General features: G+C 40.3%; 1 protein-coding gene across 50 annotated transcripts in view; it reads left to right on the forward strand.

Annotated features, from left to right (window-relative positions):
- Wnk (Wnk kinase) overlaps window positions 1–21791 on the forward strand; it is a 194823-nt gene that overhangs the window by 97997 nt on the left and 75035 nt on the right. For 43 of the 50 annotated variants that reach the window (XM_067095009.1, XM_067095051.1, XM_067095014.1 and 40 more), the window contains exons 1-2: window positions 5487–8024; window positions 18981–20310. In XM_067095009.1, coding sequence (XP_066951110.1) covers window positions 7567–8024; window positions 18981–20310 — 1788 coding nt within the window. In that variant the 5' untranslated portion in view covers window positions 5487–7566. Of the gene's footprint in view, window positions 1–5486; window positions 8025–18980; window positions 20311–21791 lie in introns of those variants that run through there. The other 7 variants (XM_067095035.1, XM_067095045.1, XM_067095059.1 and 4 more) reach the window with 1 other exon arrangement.

Genomic DNA, 21791 nt, shown 5'->3' on the forward strand with positions numbered 1-21791 from the left:
GGTCAATATGTTTTGTGTCAAGGCTGTCATAGGCTCATCGGGATGTTAAAACGTCTAATAAGCATAGGCCCCTACTCTTGTGCTAGGTCTGATACCAATTAAAAGTAATTTCATTACTTATTCGTTATTTATTTGCTTATTTTTTTGTGAAAACTGCGGTATATGAATCCTTGCCTATATATTTTTCATGTGTGATATGCACCTGTACATATTTAAATATACAAGTGTGTCATAATTAATACGCCCATAAATCACTGACCTGTCGGCGCGCACGTGTGGGAAGGTCCCGAAATATCCTGCCTATAAATGACTGCAGTACTATAAATTTGATTTACTCGACGCCATAAGTTCTGTAAGAGAGAGAGAGAAAAAATTTTAGAATCACGTGGATAATGCCGAATATATAGCAAGCAATAGAATCACGTGGACAATGCCGACTATAAAGCAAGCAATATCAAGCAAAAGTGAAGGGCCGTTTCTCGGGGTTCCTATGTTTCTCCTATATGAACAGAATACAGAGAATGCGGAAGGACTTACCACCCCGAGAGAGAGAGAGAGAGAGAGAGAGAGAGAGAGAGAGAGAGAGAGAGAGAGAGAGAGAGAGAGAATAAAAGGGACGCCTTAAGAATTATTCTGTAAAAAATCCACGTGTTTTTCAAAGGGTAGAAAGTTACCGGACGAGGAAATTCTCTTAGGTTTTATGATCGGCATTTTTCTGGATTCCCAGTTGTGACATCAGTATTCATCCAGAATGATATATATTGTAATAAAGAATTCTTATTTCTTGGATAATGAATAATGAATATTCTAGAAATTTTGAAACAACAGAGTCCTCCACAAAGCATATTTAATGACACTTCTCTGAACGATGATGCAAAGAAACCGGAAAGTAGTGGTTTTGGTTTACTTACTGTGGCTAATTTCGACTTTCTTCGTCCTTTGGTAATTATACCAGAGGATTTATTACCAGTACTTCGCCCTTCTGTAAACTTAATCCGTTATTAAAACATCATTTTGTAATACATTAAAGCGCCGTAAGTAAAATTCTGCTAAATCTTTTTTAAAACCACGAGTTAAGGGAATATTAATATTTTTCTGCGCAATAGGTTTCCGGTATTGTATTTTAATCGAGTCCTTTATTTTGGAAGGATGCGTATGGAGTGTATACTATGTAAGTTAAAAGCTTTAGTAATACAGCAGTGTGATTTTAGTTATTTTAAGGTTGTCATATTTATAATCGTGAAGTTTGGGCCATAAACCTCCATTGACAATGAGAGCGCGTGCGATTTGCAAGACCATTGACTGCGACTAAGTATGAGACGTTATGCGGATGTCTTTAAATCACTGTGAATGTTAAGAATAATTCTTGTGAATTAAAAAAAGATAAAAAAAAAAGACTCGCTTTAATGGGGTCGGAGTGTGGCGAAGCGTGGTCTTGGAGATATGCCTTTATGGAGTTCACGAGCAGGCATGGATCTTCCTTAAATGGCAAATCATGTGGCCGGCACGATGTACAAGGCTTTCAAGTTGCTGAAGCATTGAACAAGACCGATATTCTCTCTCTCTCTCTCTCTCTTATTCTACGTTAGTCTTCAGTTTCCATTTATATCTCGTACTTTGTATACAGTTATATTGAAGTATAGTATATATTATATAGTATATATATATATATATATATATATATATATATATATATATATATATATATATAATATAAGATATATTATATATATATATATTTTGTTTATTTATTTATTTATTTATGTATGCATTTATTTATTTATTTATTAAGGAGCTTTCCCTTACAAGGAATGATTACATAGAAATGATACTGCAATGGTCACTGGCGTATTCATATTGTAACAGCTAAATCGTTGTTGTACCAACTGTGCAGAAAATCGATATGCATACACATGCGAATGTGCGTGTATATATATATATATATATATATATATATATATATATATATATATATATACAGTATATGCATACATAATATATATATATATATATATATATATATATATATATATATAGTATATGCATACATAATATATATATATATATATATATATATATATATATATATATATATATATATATATATAAATAATGAATCACGAAAATATGGAACATGAAGAATATATGAATAAAGACAAACTCACGAAGGCAGGAGAAACAATGGAGTGCTGCGAGGCCTTTCGACTATCTGCTAAGTAAAGGACTATAATTGAAGGGCCTCGCAGCACTCCATTGTTTCTCTTGCCTCCGTGGAGTTTGTCTTTATTTATATATTCATCATGCTCCATATTTTCGTGTTTCAGTTTTACATATATATATATGTGTGTATGTATGTATGCATGTATGTATATGTATATATATATATATATATATATATATATATATATATATATATATATATATATATATATATATATATATATATATATATATATATATATATATATATATATATATATATATATATATATATATATATATATATATATATATATATATATATATATATATATATATATATATATATATATATATATATATATATATATATATATATATATATATATGAGATTTTTATCACACCGTGATTTATATACAATCATGAAGGTACAAATGTCGCTTAATATCAAATTCACGCTACCTCGGGAATATCCCCGATGGGGAGTTATCACCGAAGGGGAATTTATAAGTGGTAAATGGATTGGTACTGCCGGTACCAATCCATTTATCACTTATAAATTCCCCCTTCGGTGATAATTCCCCATCGGGGATATTCCCGAGGTAGCGTGAATTGATATTAAGCGACATTTTGTTATATATATATATATATATATATATATATATATATATATATATATATATATATGTATGTATGTATATATGTATAATACATATATAAGTTTTTGTGCCTATGTGTGTAGCCGCGGGTCATAGAAATGTTCTACTTATGTCTTTCCAAGACTGACTTGATTTTAGGAAATCCGATGTTTAGAAATGGTTGATAATATGGATATGCGGTTGACGACATCCCGCTTGTGTAAATGACAGGTTCAAATTTAGCCGTAATGCAAGGATGCCATAACAAAAGAGGTATTTACTTATTTCTCGAAAATGAGATGACATCACCGTCGTCTGTAGAGACTTGAGGGGCCATTGTGGTCTCCTTGTTAGAGATATCTGCTATATGGACATCATACTTTATTATAAGTACGTGTGGGTACAGTAGTTGACATTAGTGGTTCCTTGGTCGAATGTGAGGGACAATGACAGGCAGTCATGATAGCAGGACATGCCAGCTTTATATTATCTTTGTCGCATTCTCGACATCCCGGCAGTTGGAAGGGTTACCGTCTTTTTTCGTGTGGGATTTCTGGCACTAAGGAGCCATAGAGGGACAGACGAGGTTGGGTGATGAGATTATTCCTAAGAAATGACTCTTGACATCATTGGTCAGTATTTAGTTCGTCGTTAGACCCCCTGTCGATACGGAATCTTCCTTCTGTCAAGGTATCATGTATGGCCCTGTGCCATCAATCCGCTTACTGGGTGTAAGAGTGGTTGGCTCATAGCACTGCATAACTTTGTTTTTTAACTTCAAATGCTTCAGTAGGCTTTGTTGTTCTTTTCATCGCCGCTTCCTATTTCTAAGCGCCCTTCTAATCTCTCCCTTTCCCTTCTCTTGTCTTCGCCGTCTCGCTTTCGGCTTCTGCAGCTAACCTTTCTCGGTACTGTCCTTGGCAGTGTTTGTTTATTCAACATATTCCCAGAAGTTTTGTTTTGCGGTCGACCTTATTGTTTTTTTTCTGTGTCTGGAGATATTTAGTTTATGTTATTAAGGCGTCGTGGTTCTTGAGTGTTGCTTGTATTGTGAATTAGCATTTTCCTGCCTACTCAATAAAAGCATTAAACCTCAAGCAAGATTGTGATGCAATATACTTGGCCCCTTCATAGAAGCAGTTTTCTAAATTGCATTTCGGCAGGAGGGTGTTAGCTAATGTGTTTGGCCCTCTGAAGTGCTCATTTCCTATTGGCCCCTGCTGATGAGAAAGGTCGCTTTCTGTTTGAACACCGTTCTCTCGTTCTCCTCTCGAGCAAGGCTTGTTGCCCCGATATGGGCTGCGCAAATATGTTTTTCCATCTATTCAGTGAAGGTTTTTCCGTTGCTTTCATTTGTTTAAAAGTGGATGTGGGTTGTCTGTGAGATTTACTCTTGTCAGTTTTTTTTTTCATATGTCTTCTACAAGGTTGCGAATTTGGCCTTTCATATCACGGCCCTGTTTTCACGGCTTTTGAAAGAAGATTGCGTTTTCTAGGGCTTCTGACAAAGATCTGTTTTCTTGTTGGCTTAAGACTAAGTCATGAGCGAGATGGTCCAAGGCGACCGAGGGTATTACTTTGTCCTGCCGGGCGCCTGTCATACTTATATTAACGGAAGAGGTTTTATCAATTTTTCTTTTTCATTATATTTGTCTTAACAAACACTAGTCGATTCATTCATAACATCAGAGTTAAACAGTCATACAAAGTATGATAAATGATCACGAATACTTTAAATTTAGTAACATGGATGAAGTTGATCTTGTGAAGATTATCATATCTCGAATAACCATGCTCGTAGGTATGGTAGTAAAGGTGAGCAGGTAGATGTTTTTTTTTATCAGGTGGGAACAGCAGTCCCTTCAGGAGAGCTGCTAAGAAATTGACCGAATAAATTCAAATTAGTTGAGAGGATGGAAAGGACTTTGCTTGTGGAAGTGGGTGGCATAAAGTGCAGGTAGGAAAGAGTCTTTGATATATTTGCCAGTCATTGTTACAACAGTCTGTACAAGGCAGTGCTGAGGGTTGATGATGTCGGACGTTATAGAGATAGGGGCCATGGGTCTCTCTCTCTCTCTCTCTCTCTCTCTCTCTCTCTCTCTTTGAATTTATATGATCTACTGGTAATCATGTGTTCCTTCAGGGAGGGTGATTATTTTTCTTTCCCCCGGCATAAATATAATAGTTTGTTATGAGAGAGAGAGAGAGAGAGAGAGAGAGAGAGAGAGAGAGAGAGAGAGAGAGAGAGAGAGTCGTCTCGGCCTAATGTACATGTTTCATATTAATGCATGACTAAGCTGTTACATATATTGTGTCTTGCCCATCATTTTGATATACTCGTGTCGCCATATAGTGTTCGTTGGTATTCTGGGCCTCCATCCTCTCCCTTTCTCCCACTTCCTCACCCTTCTCCCCCGCCCTTCACCCCCCCCCCCAGGAGGGATGGTGAAGTCAACTTCTCCTTTGACATCTTATGTAAGGGCCATTACGGCTTTTGTGCAATTAATTAAGTACTGGTCCCTCCCCCTGCACACTGGCAATTTTGGCTTGATTAGAATGACTGGCCCTCTCTCTCTTGCTATTTCTGTCTTCGCGTTATGCTCGAACAAAATCTCTCAGAAATTACCGTTTGCAAACTCTCGGTTTTTTTTTTTTATTTCCTCTGGCTACATGACAAGTGATTTGAGTGACAATTGCATAAACAAATCTCTCTCTCTCTCTCTCTCTCTCTCTCTCTCTCTCTCTCTCTCTCTCTCTCTCTCTCTCTCATTTTGTCGCGATTTTTTTTCCACGCCGTGAAAGGTCATGGGCACTGGCCGAAAGAATTGGGGGCTCTTGGTGGGTTTGTGGGTCTTCGCTGGCTGTGGGGTTGAGGAAGAAGAAAAAGAAGAAGTAGGCGGAGAAGAGAAGAGAAGAGCGGAGGTCGTCCCTTCAGTACCTGACATTCTCCAGTGAGGCTAACATCTCCACCCACCTTCTATATCCGTTCACCTATCGTATTGTAGATTAATGATGTTCTTATTCAGTTCCTCGTGCGCAGAAAAGACGAGATGGTTATTGTTCCTGGAACGAGACCACTGCTGCCTCGCATTTCTCCCGCAGTGTAGTGGTTTCCTGTAGAAAGTCTCGTTTATCCAAGGCAGTTCTCCTGGAGGCGTATGCCTAAAGTTTCTTTTTATTGGTGGACCACATTTCCTTCCCACCGTCGTGCGATTCCACCCCCTCTTCCACACGGGTGCGCTCACGCACGTACGTACGCACGTAACCACCCGTCACCATTCCAGTACGTGTTGCCTCCTCCATACATTCTTGTGAGTTGAGGCAACCCAGCGTTGGTTCTGCCACTTTTACCCGTACATTCACTCCTCTTCGAACTTGCCCCCTTCAGGTGCAAGTGTATCGGTGACGAGTTGCTGCAACTGGAAGAGCAAAGTTATTGCGACGGATCGATTGCTGTTTGCGAGACCGTTCGGGCATTGGAAGAACGTCTGCTGGCGTTTTGATATGCAAGCCCGATCGTGGGAAGGTAGCCGTAGTGTTTAGAACTATTGTAGCCGTAGGAGCTGTTTGGAACCACACGTGGCCTTGGGATATCCTCCACCCCCTCTGCAACAACTTCCAGTCGCCTCGGGTGATGTGAGCCATAGTGTTTTTCGGTGTGTGACTTGGCCCAGGTTTTGCGAGAGCTAGTCGGCCTTTTACTTCAGTATGTGATGATGAAAACTCCATGAGTAATGTGCTTGGTTTTGGTTTAGTAGTATGTGCGTGATCTCCGTTCGTCTGCAGCATTTCGTTAGAAATGTTAACCCGTAGAAAGTGGTGGCGGGTATAGGTCGATGAGTTCGGCCAACTTCGTTTCGGCCAATGAGAGACCGAAGACCTCCAGCAGGTAGGGAGTGAATCATACTCTCGCCGCCAGTGGCTGAGCAGAATTGAACAAAGGTTGAAGCAGTCTGGTGAAGTTTAGAACTTATGGGACTCACAAACAAATTATTTGTGCTGTTGTCATCAACGAAGGTTATTTGTGCAGCTGAAATCAAAGGGAATTGCTGATCGAAAGTTTTGAACTTGAATGTAGCGGTGTATCAGTTTCTCTGGCATTGATGCAGCGATCATGAAAATACATTAGTCATGAGTATGGATGTCTCCCAGTAGGGAGATTATCCTTCTGTATCAGTTTCCATGATCGTCACAGACAGACGTCGTTGCGCATCGTGAATTTGTCAAAGTAATCCTTAGCATGGACTATGAGGATTCCTCTTCTCTCGGAGAAGCCTCTTGTGCTTGTGCGTGTAAAAGTTCCTCCTCCTCCTCCTCCTGCCAACGCCCAGTTGGTCTGGAGGAAGATGATAATCCCCCGTGGAAAATCCCCTTCGAGTTCTTACCACCGCCTAAAGACAAAGATTTCGTGAAAATTAAAGGTCTGACCATGGGTAGGACAGGAGAGTCGAAAGTGACTGTGAAAGGACGAGCAACGCCTTGTCAGTGAATTATGGTGCATCAACCACGGGCGCTGTTCTTTTCTAGTACAGGCCCCGTGGGGTTGACAGGTTTGTCTTGCGGAGGAAATGCTTTCATTTCAATGCATGCAAATCAGATAATGGAGATTGTATGTGATAGGTTTTCCGTCGAGTGAGTGTGTTTAACGTCCATTTTCTCAGCCTCCAACATCTGGAGGCGCGCAAAACTAAACAGATGTTCCTAACGTTCATCCCCAACCGCCGGTGAATGTGGAGGCTCTATTGGCTTTATTGGGTTTGGGATCAAAGCATGGGCACAGGGCCCTCTCATGAGAGATCGGTGGTGCCACGAAGACACCGCCAGTGCCACCCTGTCCACGCGCCCCTCATCAAAACATCTTCGGAAGCCTCTTCTGCGGCCCCAGATGGAACCGCCAAGTGCCCCTCCGTCGATACCTGGTTGCTGTCAGTCACGTCTCTGGTTTCATCAACCACATCGTCTTCACCGTTATCTTCTTCGGCATCAACCTCCTGGCTGTCTACGTGCTGCAGCTGTCTCTCGAGCGCTCCTGCACGCCCCCAGCGGTCGTGTACTCCCAGCCCTTCTTCGAGCCCCTACCATGCCCTGGATTTGGTGCCCAACACTCCACCCACAGTTGAAAATATTCCACTTCGGAGGAGAGAGAGAAGTCACTCACACAGTCAAGATGACCTCGTGACTGAACGGTATATTTTTCTGTCTACTTTTTTCTTAATGATTTTAATGAAAAAATCATTTGGGTTAACCTTAAACAAGTCGTCATTTGGAAAGTTCATGCATTTCGAACGTGTGCCGATGCATTGACGTTCTTCCCGACCAAAATGCTTCTAATTTTTTTCCCGGCAACTTACTGAGGCAACCATGAGTTCCTGTACGGTCTGGATGTTTTTTTATAGGCGTTTTCTTATTCCTTTTAGGCAGACTCCTTTATCTAGCAATTTGTTAATAAGATCATTACTGTCCATAACCACGGCATTTTGTATAACAGGAAATTGTAGTTAGTTCTTTGCATCAGTTCGTTCCAGTTCCCAAAACAGGTTTTTCAAGATTAGTTATGTGTACAATTGACCGGGAGAAAGTGGTCCCCACCCTCCCTGTTCCTTGTGGCATTGAATACTCAGTAAGGTGGAAGGAGGTGGGGGGAGAGCCGAAGGGGGGGGGAGAGAATTTAATTTATACATCATGTTTTGTCAGCCATTTTTAAAACGTCGAATTTTTTACACTTTGGTAAGGGTACAATTCCGGTCAGGCTGCTAAGTTTCTCAGACATATTTTCCTGAAGAAATATAATTTGATTTTACACTTTCATAGTAAGACTAAATCTGAAGCTTCCCCGAATGATAACGTACCCAATTGCATTGGTTTTCTCTCTTGTTTCTTTCATATTTTTAAATCCCCCCCCCTTCTCTCTCTCTCTCTCTCTCTCTCTCTCTCTCTCTCTCTCTCTCTGTGAAACCGTGGCTGAGTCCATAGGATGAAGTCTGTTTATTGTGGAGAGAGAGTTAGCATAACACTCTCTTGACGGAGTCGTAAGATGCAGGATTGATGACGCGTGAGGCTCGCAACCTCACATTCTGATATGATCAATAGATATAAACGTGAAGGTGGTCGCGTATTCTAGTTACCCCCGATAAGTTGAAGGTGCTGTTGACTGTTGAGTACACACAGCACACACACACAATCATGACTAGGATTAATTACTTTGCGTGGGGTCAGGTGAGCGTGAGGCCTATAAGACTTCCCAGTTGTTGGCGCCTGTCGGCATGGTTTTAGATGAAGCCTTGTTAGCGTATGCTGCCCTAAATGGCGAAGTCTTTTATGGTCTGTATCATCGTATTCGTGTCTCTTTTTGCAGAGCAACGGAATTGGTCCTGTGCTCATGTAAAATAACGTAGCCACAATCGGTTGATAACGTAAAATAGCTCTTGACAATCCCTCATTTTCCACCACCAATCATTAGCTGTTATATATATATATATATATATATATATATATATATATATATATAAATATAAATATATATATATATATATATATATATATATATATAAATATAAATAATCATATTCTCCTTTCCTTTCCTGACCTACAATAGATTCTGAAGCGTTTTGTCAGGATTTCAAATCGGTATGGAAGGGGTTCAGACCGGTATGAGACGGGTTTTGAATTGTTATAAGATATGGAGGCGATATGGGGGATGTCTGGACCACTAAAGTGGTAATTGAACCAGGATGTGATGTTTTAGGGGGAATATTTTTGTGTTAAAGCACGCTGAGCTAGGATCAAGCGCTTTTCCTAAAAGCTGAATAAAGAACTGGGCCTCGGCGTGGAAACAAATGCTTCGTTGGTGCAAATCGCTGTCTTAACTACGAAGAGCCACAGTATCCCTGTGGGATTTAGAAGGGTACGGTCGAGAGTGTAGCATTATTTCCATATTTACCGTTGCCTGTTATTCGAAGAAATGATTTAAAGCAGCGTCGTACTATGATGTCTGCAGGGCGTTATATCTCAGAAATTAAACACCAAAAAGCATGAATTTACTCTGAGTATGCTAATGTATATTATCGTTCACGGATACAGGTAAATTTATTCACGGATACAGGTAAATTGAGTCGCGAGTCTAACAGTGTGTTCTTGTCCACTTGAAAACTTTTGACAACTTTTGAAATTCCGTATTGAATAAAACATGGGAGAAAACGGTTGAAAGAGCATGTGTTAGCTGTTTGCTGCGTCGATCAATGAGGAAGTGATAAATAAAAATGAAATATTAAGTATCCCTTAGTAGCAGAGGACTGACGGGGGACAAGGTTCTAGAGTATTGATTGTTAGTAGGGCCTTTATTAAGCGTCTTATTTTTAGACTAACTGCGTCTCTCTCTCTCTCTCTCTCTCTCTCTCTCTCTCTCTCTCTCTCTCTCTCTCTCTCTCTCTCTCTAAATCAGCGGAGAATCAGGAGAATCCGCAAGAAGTGAAAGCCATCTTTTTGTTTCGAAGAAGTTAGGTATAATCTCTATCTCTGTCTTTTGTGACTCACGCATGGATTATTAAAGGAACCAGAATTGTTTTGTCCATTCGAAACTTCCAAAGCGGAGGGTTCTTTTGTAATATAGGGTTACGTTAGGCGTACTTGACAATAATTTTGAACTTGAATTTGTTTTTCCGTATTGAGTATGCACAATTGGCTGCTGCTTCACGAGGCAGACTTAGTGCCCCGTACCCAAGAGAAACAGCTGCCGCTGCTTTGCCTCCTATCTCCCAAAATTCGTAAGTGATTTTGGAGCTATCCTAATTCTTATTAAGGGTAATATCGATGGCACCAGTGTTTCGAATCTTCCGCCTCAGATCTCTTTTTGAGTAGTGACATTTAATACAGTTTTTGCAGGTTCCATTATTTGGCAGTGAAACTTCAAACCATTTAAGGGTTTTTCTGTAGTAAAGTGCACGCTTGTCTTAGCATTTTTGTGATTCCATGGGTACCGATTTGCAGTTTATGCATATTTAGGATGTCTTCTATTCTTAATTCTTGCGATTGACAGTTAACCGGAGGATGAAACTTGCCCATAATTATAGTTTGTTTAAAGCAGGATGGTTAGACAGGTGGTAACAGAGAGGAGGACTGTCTAAAGTTCCATACGGATAACTGACATTGACAGACACAGTCGCACGTAAGCCACCTTGACCTTCAGACAGACACACTCTCTGTTTTAGGGGGAGGGAGGGGGGGGGGACGTTGGTCCACACCGGGTGGGAGAGAAATCGAGAGAAAACGGAGAGAGAGGCAAGTCCTGAGTTTTTCTAAAACAAGTTTAGTTCCCTTGCATTTATTTTAACCTCCAAGCATTGCCCGAGAGAGTTAGCATCAACCTAGAAATATTTAAATGGTTTCTGGTACCCGCAGGGGTATTTCTGAGTATTTCGGGGTTTAGTACTGTAGTAGATTGTATGTGACGCTGAGGGATGGCTCAATATTCAGAAAAATAATCTTTTAGGGCCTTGGAGGAAGGGCTAACGAGAGAAGAGGGTGGGGTGGGGTGGGGTGGGGTGGGGAGGTTTGGCGAAGTCTGCCAGGTGTGAGTAGACTAATGTTTGAGAAAATTCTAGATGCAGGGCGTTTGATCTTTGCGTAACGGGAGTATCAAATTCTGTGCGAAAGCGCCTTCTATTTGCGTTTGTGCGAGAGAAGAGTTTAACCAGCGGTCCAGCTTCCCTTGGCAATCTAGGGCACTTGTTACCGGTGACTAGACCGCCCATCTGCTCTCTCTCTCTCTCTCTCTCTCTCTCTCTCTCTCTCTCTCTCTCTCTCTCTCTCTCTCTCTCTCTCAGTTGACACAGTTGGCAAGCCTTGCAAAAGACGGCTTTTGCACTGCAGGATGATGGTTGCACAGAGAGAGAGAGAAGCTCTAAAGGTGACATTACTTCGTTTTGGAAGTAGGGTCGTCCACCTTAAGTAGTGTTGGATGCTGTTTGGAGTCTTGAAAGTTAGCAGTCCGAAAACAATGCCCCTGCATGCCCTCAAGGCCACCGGAAGAAAAGAACACAAGTGCCAGCGCGTGATCTCATTTCAAAGTGTTTAGTCGTCTAAAGGGTCATGACCTTGTTTTACATCCTCACAGAAAAAAAATTTTCTATGGTATTTAAGATTCTCTCTCTCTCTCTCTCTCTCTCTCTCTCTCTCTCTCTCTCTCTCTCTCTCTCTCTCTCTCTCTCTCTCTCTCTCACACACACACACACACACACACACACACACACACACACACACACACACACACACACACACACACACACAAATTATTTGAAAGCTTCCAAGTTTTCGACCGAGGTATAGCTTATAGGTTTATCCTTTTGTTCTGTTGCCAATGTAACAATATTAGAAAATATTTTTTTAAAGATGCATATTTACTTCTTCACTTCTTCAGTGGTTTAAGAAGATATAAAAGATTTATATTCCTTGCTTATATTTTAGAGTGTATATATTCATGAAATTCAGTAAATTGTGCGCGCACGTGCGCACAATTTACTGCATTTTCATGGCCTAAACTATGATTAGGTTGTTTAAGTCAGGGAAATGTCCTGATCTTGAACTGGGGTCTCGGATAATTTGAGATGTCAGATTTGTCCTCTTAGGTAATGGCATGCTGCATTCTCTCTCTCTCTCTCTCTCTCTCTCTCTCTCTCTCTCTCTCTCTCTCTCTCTCGCGCGCGCTCGACATTGAGATTGAGATGATAAATTCAGCGGAGGAAAGATAATGGCCTTTCCTCTGCGGTTTCATCAGAGAAATGGAGCCAATTCTCGTTTCGGAAGTTTGAGAATGCATTTTTATTTCTGCTGTCTTCTATTAAATAACTGTTGAAAATTAGTAAATAAAATACAAACCGAATCAGTGTAATAAAATGTCTTCCCACTTTCATTCTACTGTTGTTAGAATGCAAATCAGCCAGTGAGGCCATGAACTTGCATGGCAAGCTTCCACAGAGAAAAATTCTGTGTTAAAGACATTTTGTTTAATGCTGCCCTTATCTTCACTGATTTAAAAATTATATCTGAATGCAAATTTCTAATTTAACATTAAATTTTAACTTGTATGGTGTTGTTAGTTTTCTTCGTTTGTGTAACGGATGAACTTGTCGGCGAAAGCGTTTGATGTTTTCCTAGAGATGTTGCATCATTCTTATTTTCATTTCACTGACGTTTTCTTCGCCGGATTTAAAAATATTTTAGGATTTCGTAGACACATTGCATCATTTTTGTTTCATTGGCGGTGCATTCAGTGGATTGTACAACCTCTGATGATTTTCTAGACAGTGCATCATTTAATTGTGTCTCTCCTGGCACGGACAAAAGCAGTAACTTTTGTAGAGTAGCGCAGCTATTCCCGGAGAGTCGCAAACCTTGACCCAAATTGCATAAGAAAAGTATTCAGCAGACAGCCATTGCATGGATTCAAGGTTGTTCCTTATGGCTCGGGAAAACACCTTAGTTAAATCTTTCGCTAAGACCGTTTTATTTCTCTCGCTGCATGTCCGTTGCTATTGGCCTCGATACCCGGAGAGTTGCTTTTATGAATCCGGGTTAATTGCTGACTGTTTGGGTTTCGTGGTTTGGATTTTGCCCATGTTTTTATTCATTTTCTTTCGAGGATAAATTGACGAATGTGAACCTGGTTTTTCGAAGGCTTACTCGACTAACAAATAATGAAAATGGTGCAGATGAATCCATTTAAGAAGAATATAGTTAACGGTCTCTCGAGAGAATAGCTTATAGTTGAGGAGGACTTCATACAATGGTGGGGCGTGACCGTGAAAAATCTGCCAGCACCGTTGCTTTCAGCTCGCGACCCTTGGCTTATTTCGTGGCCCTCTCCGAGATAACTCGCTCGAACTGGTTCCCCTGCCCAGCATCATCACCGTTGGGATGACGCAACTCTCTCTCTCTCTCTCTCTCTCTCTCTCTCTCTCTCTCTCTCTCTCTCTCTCTCTCTCTCTCTCTCTCTTTTGGCAGCTGCGTCGTGAGGGATGTGGTTTCATGTCACTGGTATGATTACGGCCGAATTTATGTTAAAGCATTTTGCTATTTCAAATATTCAGACTGCCAAGATTATTTATTGTTTATTGACCGTCAGGCTGGTAAATTATTGATTTTTTTTTTAAAGCTGAAATTGGAAGGGCGTTTTTTCTTCTTAACATTAAGAAGAAATTCATTAGTCTTGTTCTTGGTCTTGAAGGTAAAATGCACTTTTTTTTTTTACCATATTGAACTTTTTAAGAGCTACTTTGAACATCTGGATTCCTTGTCTTTCCTTTCGTTGATTGTTTTCCTGGGTTGTATCCCCCGACCAGTGGATAATATCCACTTTTGTGACAGACTGTAGAGCTTGGAGCCTTAGCGTTTGTCAGTCAAATGAATAACAATGTTTGTAAGTGCGTTTACTTCACATTTTAAGTTTAATGCTTCTTTGATTTCGGAAACATTATTAATAGCAAAGCCAAAGATGGTAATCATGATCGAAATAGAAATATATTTAGGAAGTTTTACTAATGGTGACGATGATGGTATTTGATTCATAGACGTTAGACCGAAAATTGTTTATGACATAATCTTGAAAGTTTCTATTTCCTATATTCGATCCCTTGTCGCTGCCAGTTTATTTCTAAACGCTTCAAACACGAAACATTATTTGCTTGCGTTTTCACTACCATACATTTGATCGTATGGAACGCCTTACAGGCTTGGCTAATTAATTACGTTCCGTGTTGAATTCAGTTGCATTCCTTAGATCGTATAGGAGTCTTCATTGGTAATAACAGTATTCTTTTATTTTATTTAATTATTTGTTGTCATTTCAGTTCTAATTTCTTTGAAAAATGAGTAGGGATTTTGGCCAAAAAATTGTAATACTTCATAGTTGTTTGTTAGAGGGAAATTAACGTTAACTGCACACTGGATTGTTTTATTTAAAATTTATTAGTCCTTCATGACACTTGTACCGACAGTTTTCCGACGAATATAATATTAATGCGAATTTAGTTTTGAGCACAACCTTATGCGGAAGATATAGAAAATATACAGAGTTTGCTCTGCCAAATAATAATAGAAAAACTGATTGGTATTCAGATTAATACATTAAAATATTCTCTTCACCTCTTATATACTGCAGTAATTTTCAGTCTGTGAGTCAGCTGTCAGACAGCGTGCTCTCCCTTCTCCCTCCCCCTTTGATTTAGATGAATTTGGGCTGTAAAGATTTAGCTGCGAGCTGTGATTTGACTCATGTGACTTACATAATTAGTTGATTATTCCTTACATTTGTATATGTATTCTGTACCTTGTGTTCAGGCGATTTTCCCCTCTTCGCAAAATAATCTTTCTTGTTTCCATCTTAGACCTGGTTCGAAGCTTGCTTGGTAGTCTTACGGCAATGCTGCATTGAGCAATTATTGGTAAATGTGTCTAGTGTCTTTGACAGTGGAAAATGAAACATCTGAACTTTAATACTTCAGATACATGTTTCTCTTTGGTTTCTGATGTTCTGCTCGTTACATGGTATATCTGCTCCCGGTTGAAATACACAGGTGACGTTCCTGTCAGGGCCTCATCAGGGTTCTGGCTGTGCTACATGTGATCTGATATTGCTTGTTGGTGTTACATGTGCCACTGCTTGTCGCAGGTCTCCCAAGACACCTATGCGATTTCTTCTTCCTTGTATAGACTTGTATTGGCTGAGGAGTGGATCGTAAACTTCGAGTCTCATTTGTTGTGTAACTTGTAGTTCTTTAGCTTTGAGTCAGTTCGGCAATGTTATAAGGACTTTTCTCTTTCTGTCTTATGTACAGATACCTTTTTGTGTATTGCTTCGTAATAATCTAAATGTATTTTGTCGTAACTGAGATGCGCATCAGCCCCTACATTCGTAAGATATTTGGAGAAAGTTTTTAACACTAGAACCAGAAACTAGTTCCTGTGTCTTACTTCGCTGTCGTTTTAAATTAGAATGAATGTCGCCTCTGTTTGTTAACCTCCTTTGTTTTCCTTTCCTAATAATCTTCTCTGTCGTGTGCTATAAAAGAAAGGGTCACGTCGTTACCGTGAAGGCTGCTCTTTCAATATACTTCTTTTTATTTTTGTGATCATGGCTTAACCAGAGTGATCGATATAGTGTAATAAAAGAAAGCAATAATGTCCAGGATGTCATTTAACTCGACTGGTGAAATACAATGAAACGGAAAGAATTTTTGCACCACGGTAGTTTTTAAAGTAATTCTGAACTTTTAAAAAAGGAAATACTGTATAGTTGAAAGATGCAAAGGATGGTTAAAATATTGAAGGGCTGAAATGGCCAAAGAACGCAAATTGCGTATATAATAATTAAGGGATGTGGTAAACAATTTTGATAAAAGGGAAACCTGAAAGCTCCGATCTCGATGAAAGAAATGCAATCATTCAAAATCTGATTTTAAATGGACGAACATCTATATATATATATATATATATATATATATATATATATATATATATATATATATATATATATTACAGCTTAACGTAAATAATATCAGAAAGTGAATGACTTTATTTGGTCGTATATAATTTTTGGTTCTTATACAGGTTAGGATTTATGAACAAGAAGAAATCGTAATTTAGGGAAAATCGCATTTTTAGGGACAGGCATTTTCTCTGTAGCAGGTCATAGCATGTATCACTTTGTCCCATTATGACAGTTTCCAGTTAAGAATTGTGATTAGATTACTAAATGCTGTATGTAATGTTAGGAAACAGTAAAAATTAAATGTTCATTAACATTAATGCAGGGGTGATATTTCGCCACTTTTAAGAGTGATTACTTGGTCGTCACATGGGAAATTTGCTTGGAAAAAATTAATTATAATTTTCAAAAAAACTTTGTAAAAAAAATAAAACAATTAGTATAGCGCTGTGGAATGGTCCGTTGTTTGAATTATAAACTGTATTCACTTAAACACCAAATTATCGTAAACAAGTACGGTATGAAAGCGAAAAATACCAGGCTGGTTTCTACTCAGATTACACATGTTTTAGACATTTTTTTAATATGGCCATGTTTATATTTATCTTATGTTTTATATTAGTGTTATTTTTGTGTGTCGGTATGTTTGTATGTCTGTGAGAGTTTGTGTGTTTGTGTAAGAGAGAGAGAAAAAGAGGGGGAGGATCATTTGTTTTAACCCTGGAAGCACCAATGTATAATGAACCTTTAGAGACCGCGTGACGTGGCTCCAGCTGATTGGACGCGATGTAGCAATGTGTGTATCTATCCTAGAACCTGGTAAGGTCACGTGCCTAGTGCATGCGCGCATGGGCGCGCGTATGTTTCCGTGTGAATGATGACTCCGTGACTTATGTGAACAGACCAGTCTTCAGTTGTGCGTGAGTGAGAATAGGTGAGGGAGGAGGAGGAAATAAGAAAATATTTCTTGTCGTGAATCCCCGCATCTGCACGTCTGCCATAAGCAAATTCCCCTACCATAATGACTTTTCGTGCGGCCGCAATCGTAACTCGCATTTCAGTGTGTCCCAGGTATGTGTGTTTTTTTTTTTAAATTGTGAGCAGTGTATTTATTAACACACTTGTTTTGTTTATGAATTTACCCCTTGCCTCTAAAAGTGTTACAGTTGTATATTTTGAGTCTGTACCCATTTCCACGATTTCTAGATTTTGTTTTTTGAGTGAAATAGTTGCTTCAAAATTCACTTGTTCTGAAGATGCAGGTATACCTTGCTGAGAACTTTTTACCAAGTCGTGATATTCCCGTGGCTGTGTTGTTATGTTCGTGAACGTTTCTTTCTGACTCCAGTGAAAGTGTTCTTTTGAATTTCAGTGATTGTTGTGTCAGTGCTGGTTTTTGTAAAGAGTGTAATCCAGTGTGTGTGTGTGTGTGTGTGTGTGTGTGTGTGTGTGTGTTTGATGTCATTTGGTATGAGAGTACGCAGTTTCTTCTCCGTTTTAGATAGAAACGAGTTTTCTTGGAGAGATCTTGCTCGTACCCATGTTTGTGCTTTGGACGTTTGTGTTACAGGTTTAAATTTTTTTCTCTCATTTTTTTTTTAAACAAATCTGTTCGAATTTGTCGTTTTAGTGTGCAAGGATATTGCGTTATGTTTTTCCCCTATGTTCCTCTGAAGTCCCCTTCCTGCCGGATGACATGCTATTAAAAGGCATTATTATGGGATTTTTTGCTATGAGGAAGAGTTCTTGCACATGGTGACACCTGAAGTGAGTGCGTCACATTCATTTCCGTTGAATGAACGTTCGACTGTTTGTAAAAATCTATTCTCGGTATGATTCATTTTTGTCCTGCTGAGTGATTCATATCCTTTTGCGTAGAATCAAGGTGTTTGTCTACTCGTGGAGTGTAAATGTATACCTAATGGAAAAATATTTATTTATTTTAGCATTCTAACGTTCCCAAGTTGATTTCCATTGGCGGAATTGTATTTTGAATGTTTGGTAGTCGATGTTGAGACGTGATTACCTCGGTATTGACCTGAGTGAATGTCAGAATGTTGCCCGCCCCCCAAGGCGTTACATTTAGATAAGTTGTCCTAATCTTCTCAAGAGTTGCTCGGGGGAAATGTTGTCTCTCTCTGTCTTCCACTATCACTTTATATAGAAATGTCATGGTTGTGGTGTGCATTCAAGCAGCAAGATCGCTTATCCCTCGTCTCCCTTCCTCCTTTCTAAGTTGGGTTCTTTTGGTATCTTTTGAGATCTGAGAAGGTGTATTAGTTCCTGTCTCGTTTTCCATTTTATCCTTCAGATTTATTTCCAAGTGTGTGGCTAGTTGAGTATTTTATTTGTAGATTTGTGTGTGTGTGTGTTTGCGTGTGCGCAAATACCGGATGTTGATGCTTATGAGCGATGGATTGCGAGTGATGTTTTGCAAGAAATCGGGTGGAGAGCAGCTTTTTTTTTTTTTATATGTGAAGATTTTGATATGTGATGAAGATGCGTGACTTTGGAATGGAGGTACCACTTTCATTTGCATATTCGTGAAGTTGCGTGAATCTGGAAGATCTTTTTTTATCCTTTGTTTTGATGTTAACAAGAGCAGATGTATTCATGTGACTGTCAGTGCATAGTTGTTATTCTGATCCTGCGGGTATTACAGGTGCGGTCATGGCGGCGTGGTGGGCGGGGTGGGCGGCGCAGGCGGCGGCAGCGTAACGGGGAGCGGGTGGCGCGCCGCCCCGAAATCGGGGGGCGCAGCTTCCGGACCCGGGTCGCCGCCTGCGATGTCCAAGGGCCGCACGCGGGGCTCATCTGTTACCTCGACGGCTGCTGCCTCAATCGTGGGCAACACCGCCGCCTTCTCCACCACCCTCTCCACCACCACCACCACAACGACGACGACGACGACCACGACGACGACACCAACCACCACGACGCCGACAACCACCTCCACCAATACCACCACGACGGCCACCACAGCTGCCACCACCCCCACCACTCCCACCATGAATGGTGAGAGGCGGTCGGGTGTCGAAGTGGTGCCCCAGCCGCCCCCTTCTAACAGGCGGTCCGTCCGAACCTCCAACACCTTCACCTCCAGCATTAAAGGTCTCTTACAGCAGCGAGAGGACTCCTCCGCCGGGGGCCAGGGCGGGGGAGGAGGGGTAGGCGTCTTGACGTCGCTGCGTCGGTCGTTGCCCAGGTCGCGGTCGACGTCGGCCAACGTGGGAGAAGTTCGTCCTGGGCAGGAGGAAGGAGCTGGCGGCAGGCGCATCACGCTCCCTTCCCTGCGTAACCCGGGAGGTCCTTCCCCCAGGGGCAGGAGGACACTTTCTATGTCGAAAAACAGACGTTCAGTGATACTTGAGGAGGACAGAGAGGCTCTCAACGGTGAGGAGTCATTTGGCCCCCTGACGGCGACGACGACGGCGGCGACGCCAGTTTCAGGAGTCAATCACTCGTGTGGAGGCAACATCCCCACCACCACTACCACCGCCGCAGGCAAGCGGCAGTCACCGAGGGCTCGGCGCTCCCAAAGTGTCCAAGACGGAGAACGCCAGTCACTCGCGAGGGCCACAATTGTGAAACAATCTAGTGTTGAAGAACATGTGTTAGATAACAGTGAACAGGACCAACAACCGTCGCCTGGGCAGCCCCCGGGTGATAGGCGTTCGCTCTTAAGCCAAGAAGACGATCAGGGGGTTGAGCCAGGTAGTGATAGGCTGGGTGAGGAAAGAACTCGAGAGGCAGGTACTCTTACGGAAAAAGAAAAGTTAGAAGGTGAAAAGGAAGAGAAAGAAAAAGATGAAAGAGAGGAAGAGGAACGGAGGGCGCCCGTCGAGGACGAGGACGCCGAGGAAGCCGTGGATAAATCCCCCGACGGGCGTTTCCTCAAGTTCGACCATGAAATCGGTCGCGGTTCCTTCAAGACCGTCTACAGAGGACTGGATACCGATGCTGGCGTTGATGTCGCCTGGTGCGAACTTCTGGTAAGTACCCTGATGGGGGCGTCACCTTTCTTTATTGTAGCTTTTTTGTCCTCTTTAGAATGTTAAGTTTAATCTTGTGTTTATCAAAATTACAGGTAAGTAAAGTAGTTACTGATCTGGAAATGTAAAATCGTTTTTATGGCAGTACCTAATAACCCTTTCATGTTTTCTGTTTTCAGACAAGTTTTTTTTGTGTGTGCATCATCGGGAGGTATTGGTTATCGAACAGTGTGGTAGATTTAGGTATAATATTTATAGAAAAATAGTAATAGGTGCTGAAGTGTTACTGCATAAAAATGCAGAATTGCCAAATTTGGATTATACTGAGCTATTCATTTTATGCTGTCTCTTAATTTCTCCCGGTATTCAGTCTTCCTTAAACCTAATACAGCTCTTCGCAGTTTAATATACGTTCATATTTGTTTTATTAATGATCGATTTATTTCATATCGAGATTTGATGCATTGTATTTTATTTTAAAACCGCTTTTATGTTGATCATACTGTGAAGGTTATTGTGATTTTACTGTTAATTTTACTATAAGATTTTGATGGAATGGATCTCGCTAAAAATTCATTAATGTTGAATATTTAGAATTAGAATCACAATTGGTAATTGACATCACAGTTACTAAATGGGACCCCATTGAGTTATGAAAATTGTATTTATTGCGAACGCACTTCACCTTATTAGTCTATATTTGACTAGCAAATAGTGGGAACATGGCTTCAGGCTGTGCTTATGGTAGAATTGAACAAATCACTGATAGTTGATGTCTTGAAGATTATTATTAATCTCACAGTTGATGTACGAAAGATCGTTATTCAACTGCATGTATTTGCAATGTCAGATAAGTCATGATTTTTGCCATGGAGAAACAAGCATGCATAAGGATGATGAAAGGTGGTTTTGACATGTAGAGGTGATCATCTCTTTAGTGTTGATTGATGGTGAATGTGACATTCGTGGACTTCAGTCCTTTTTCACTGCAGATCTAAATGTTAATAGAATGAAGGTAGTAATAATGAATAATCTTTACTCTTGCCAACTTGTGGTGTGCGAAAAAAATTTGCTCAATATTCGTGCACAGCTGAATTATTTAGTCATAGTTGGGTCCTAACCATACCCTTTTCTTATTTCGAAGTTATATTTATCAAGCTGACAAAGTAAATTTTGTAGCTATTATATTTTCAGTAGTACCAAAAGCATAGATTTTGACAAATATAAGTACGTCCCGTTTAATTATCCAAACTATCTACCATTAATTCTGTAATAATAATAATAATAATAATAATAATAATAATAATAATTTAATAAAGTTGGTAAGCGTCCAAGAACTACCGGGTCCATGGTATACCGGTGAGAATAAGTTCGTGTTGAATCTTTCAAGAGGCGTTTTGTTTTGCAAGCTGCGTGTCTCGTAGCGTATTGGTTATGAGGCCTCTTTACAAGTACTTGAATGCATGACCAAACCGCCGCGT

Source organism: Macrobrachium rosenbergii, chromosome 51 (assembly GCF_040412425.1).
Source record: "Macrobrachium rosenbergii isolate ZJJX-2024 chromosome 51, ASM4041242v1, whole genome shotgun sequence".
In the NCBI taxonomy this organism is placed as follows: Eukaryota; Metazoa; Arthropoda; class Malacostraca; order Decapoda; family Palaemonidae; genus Macrobrachium; species Macrobrachium rosenbergii.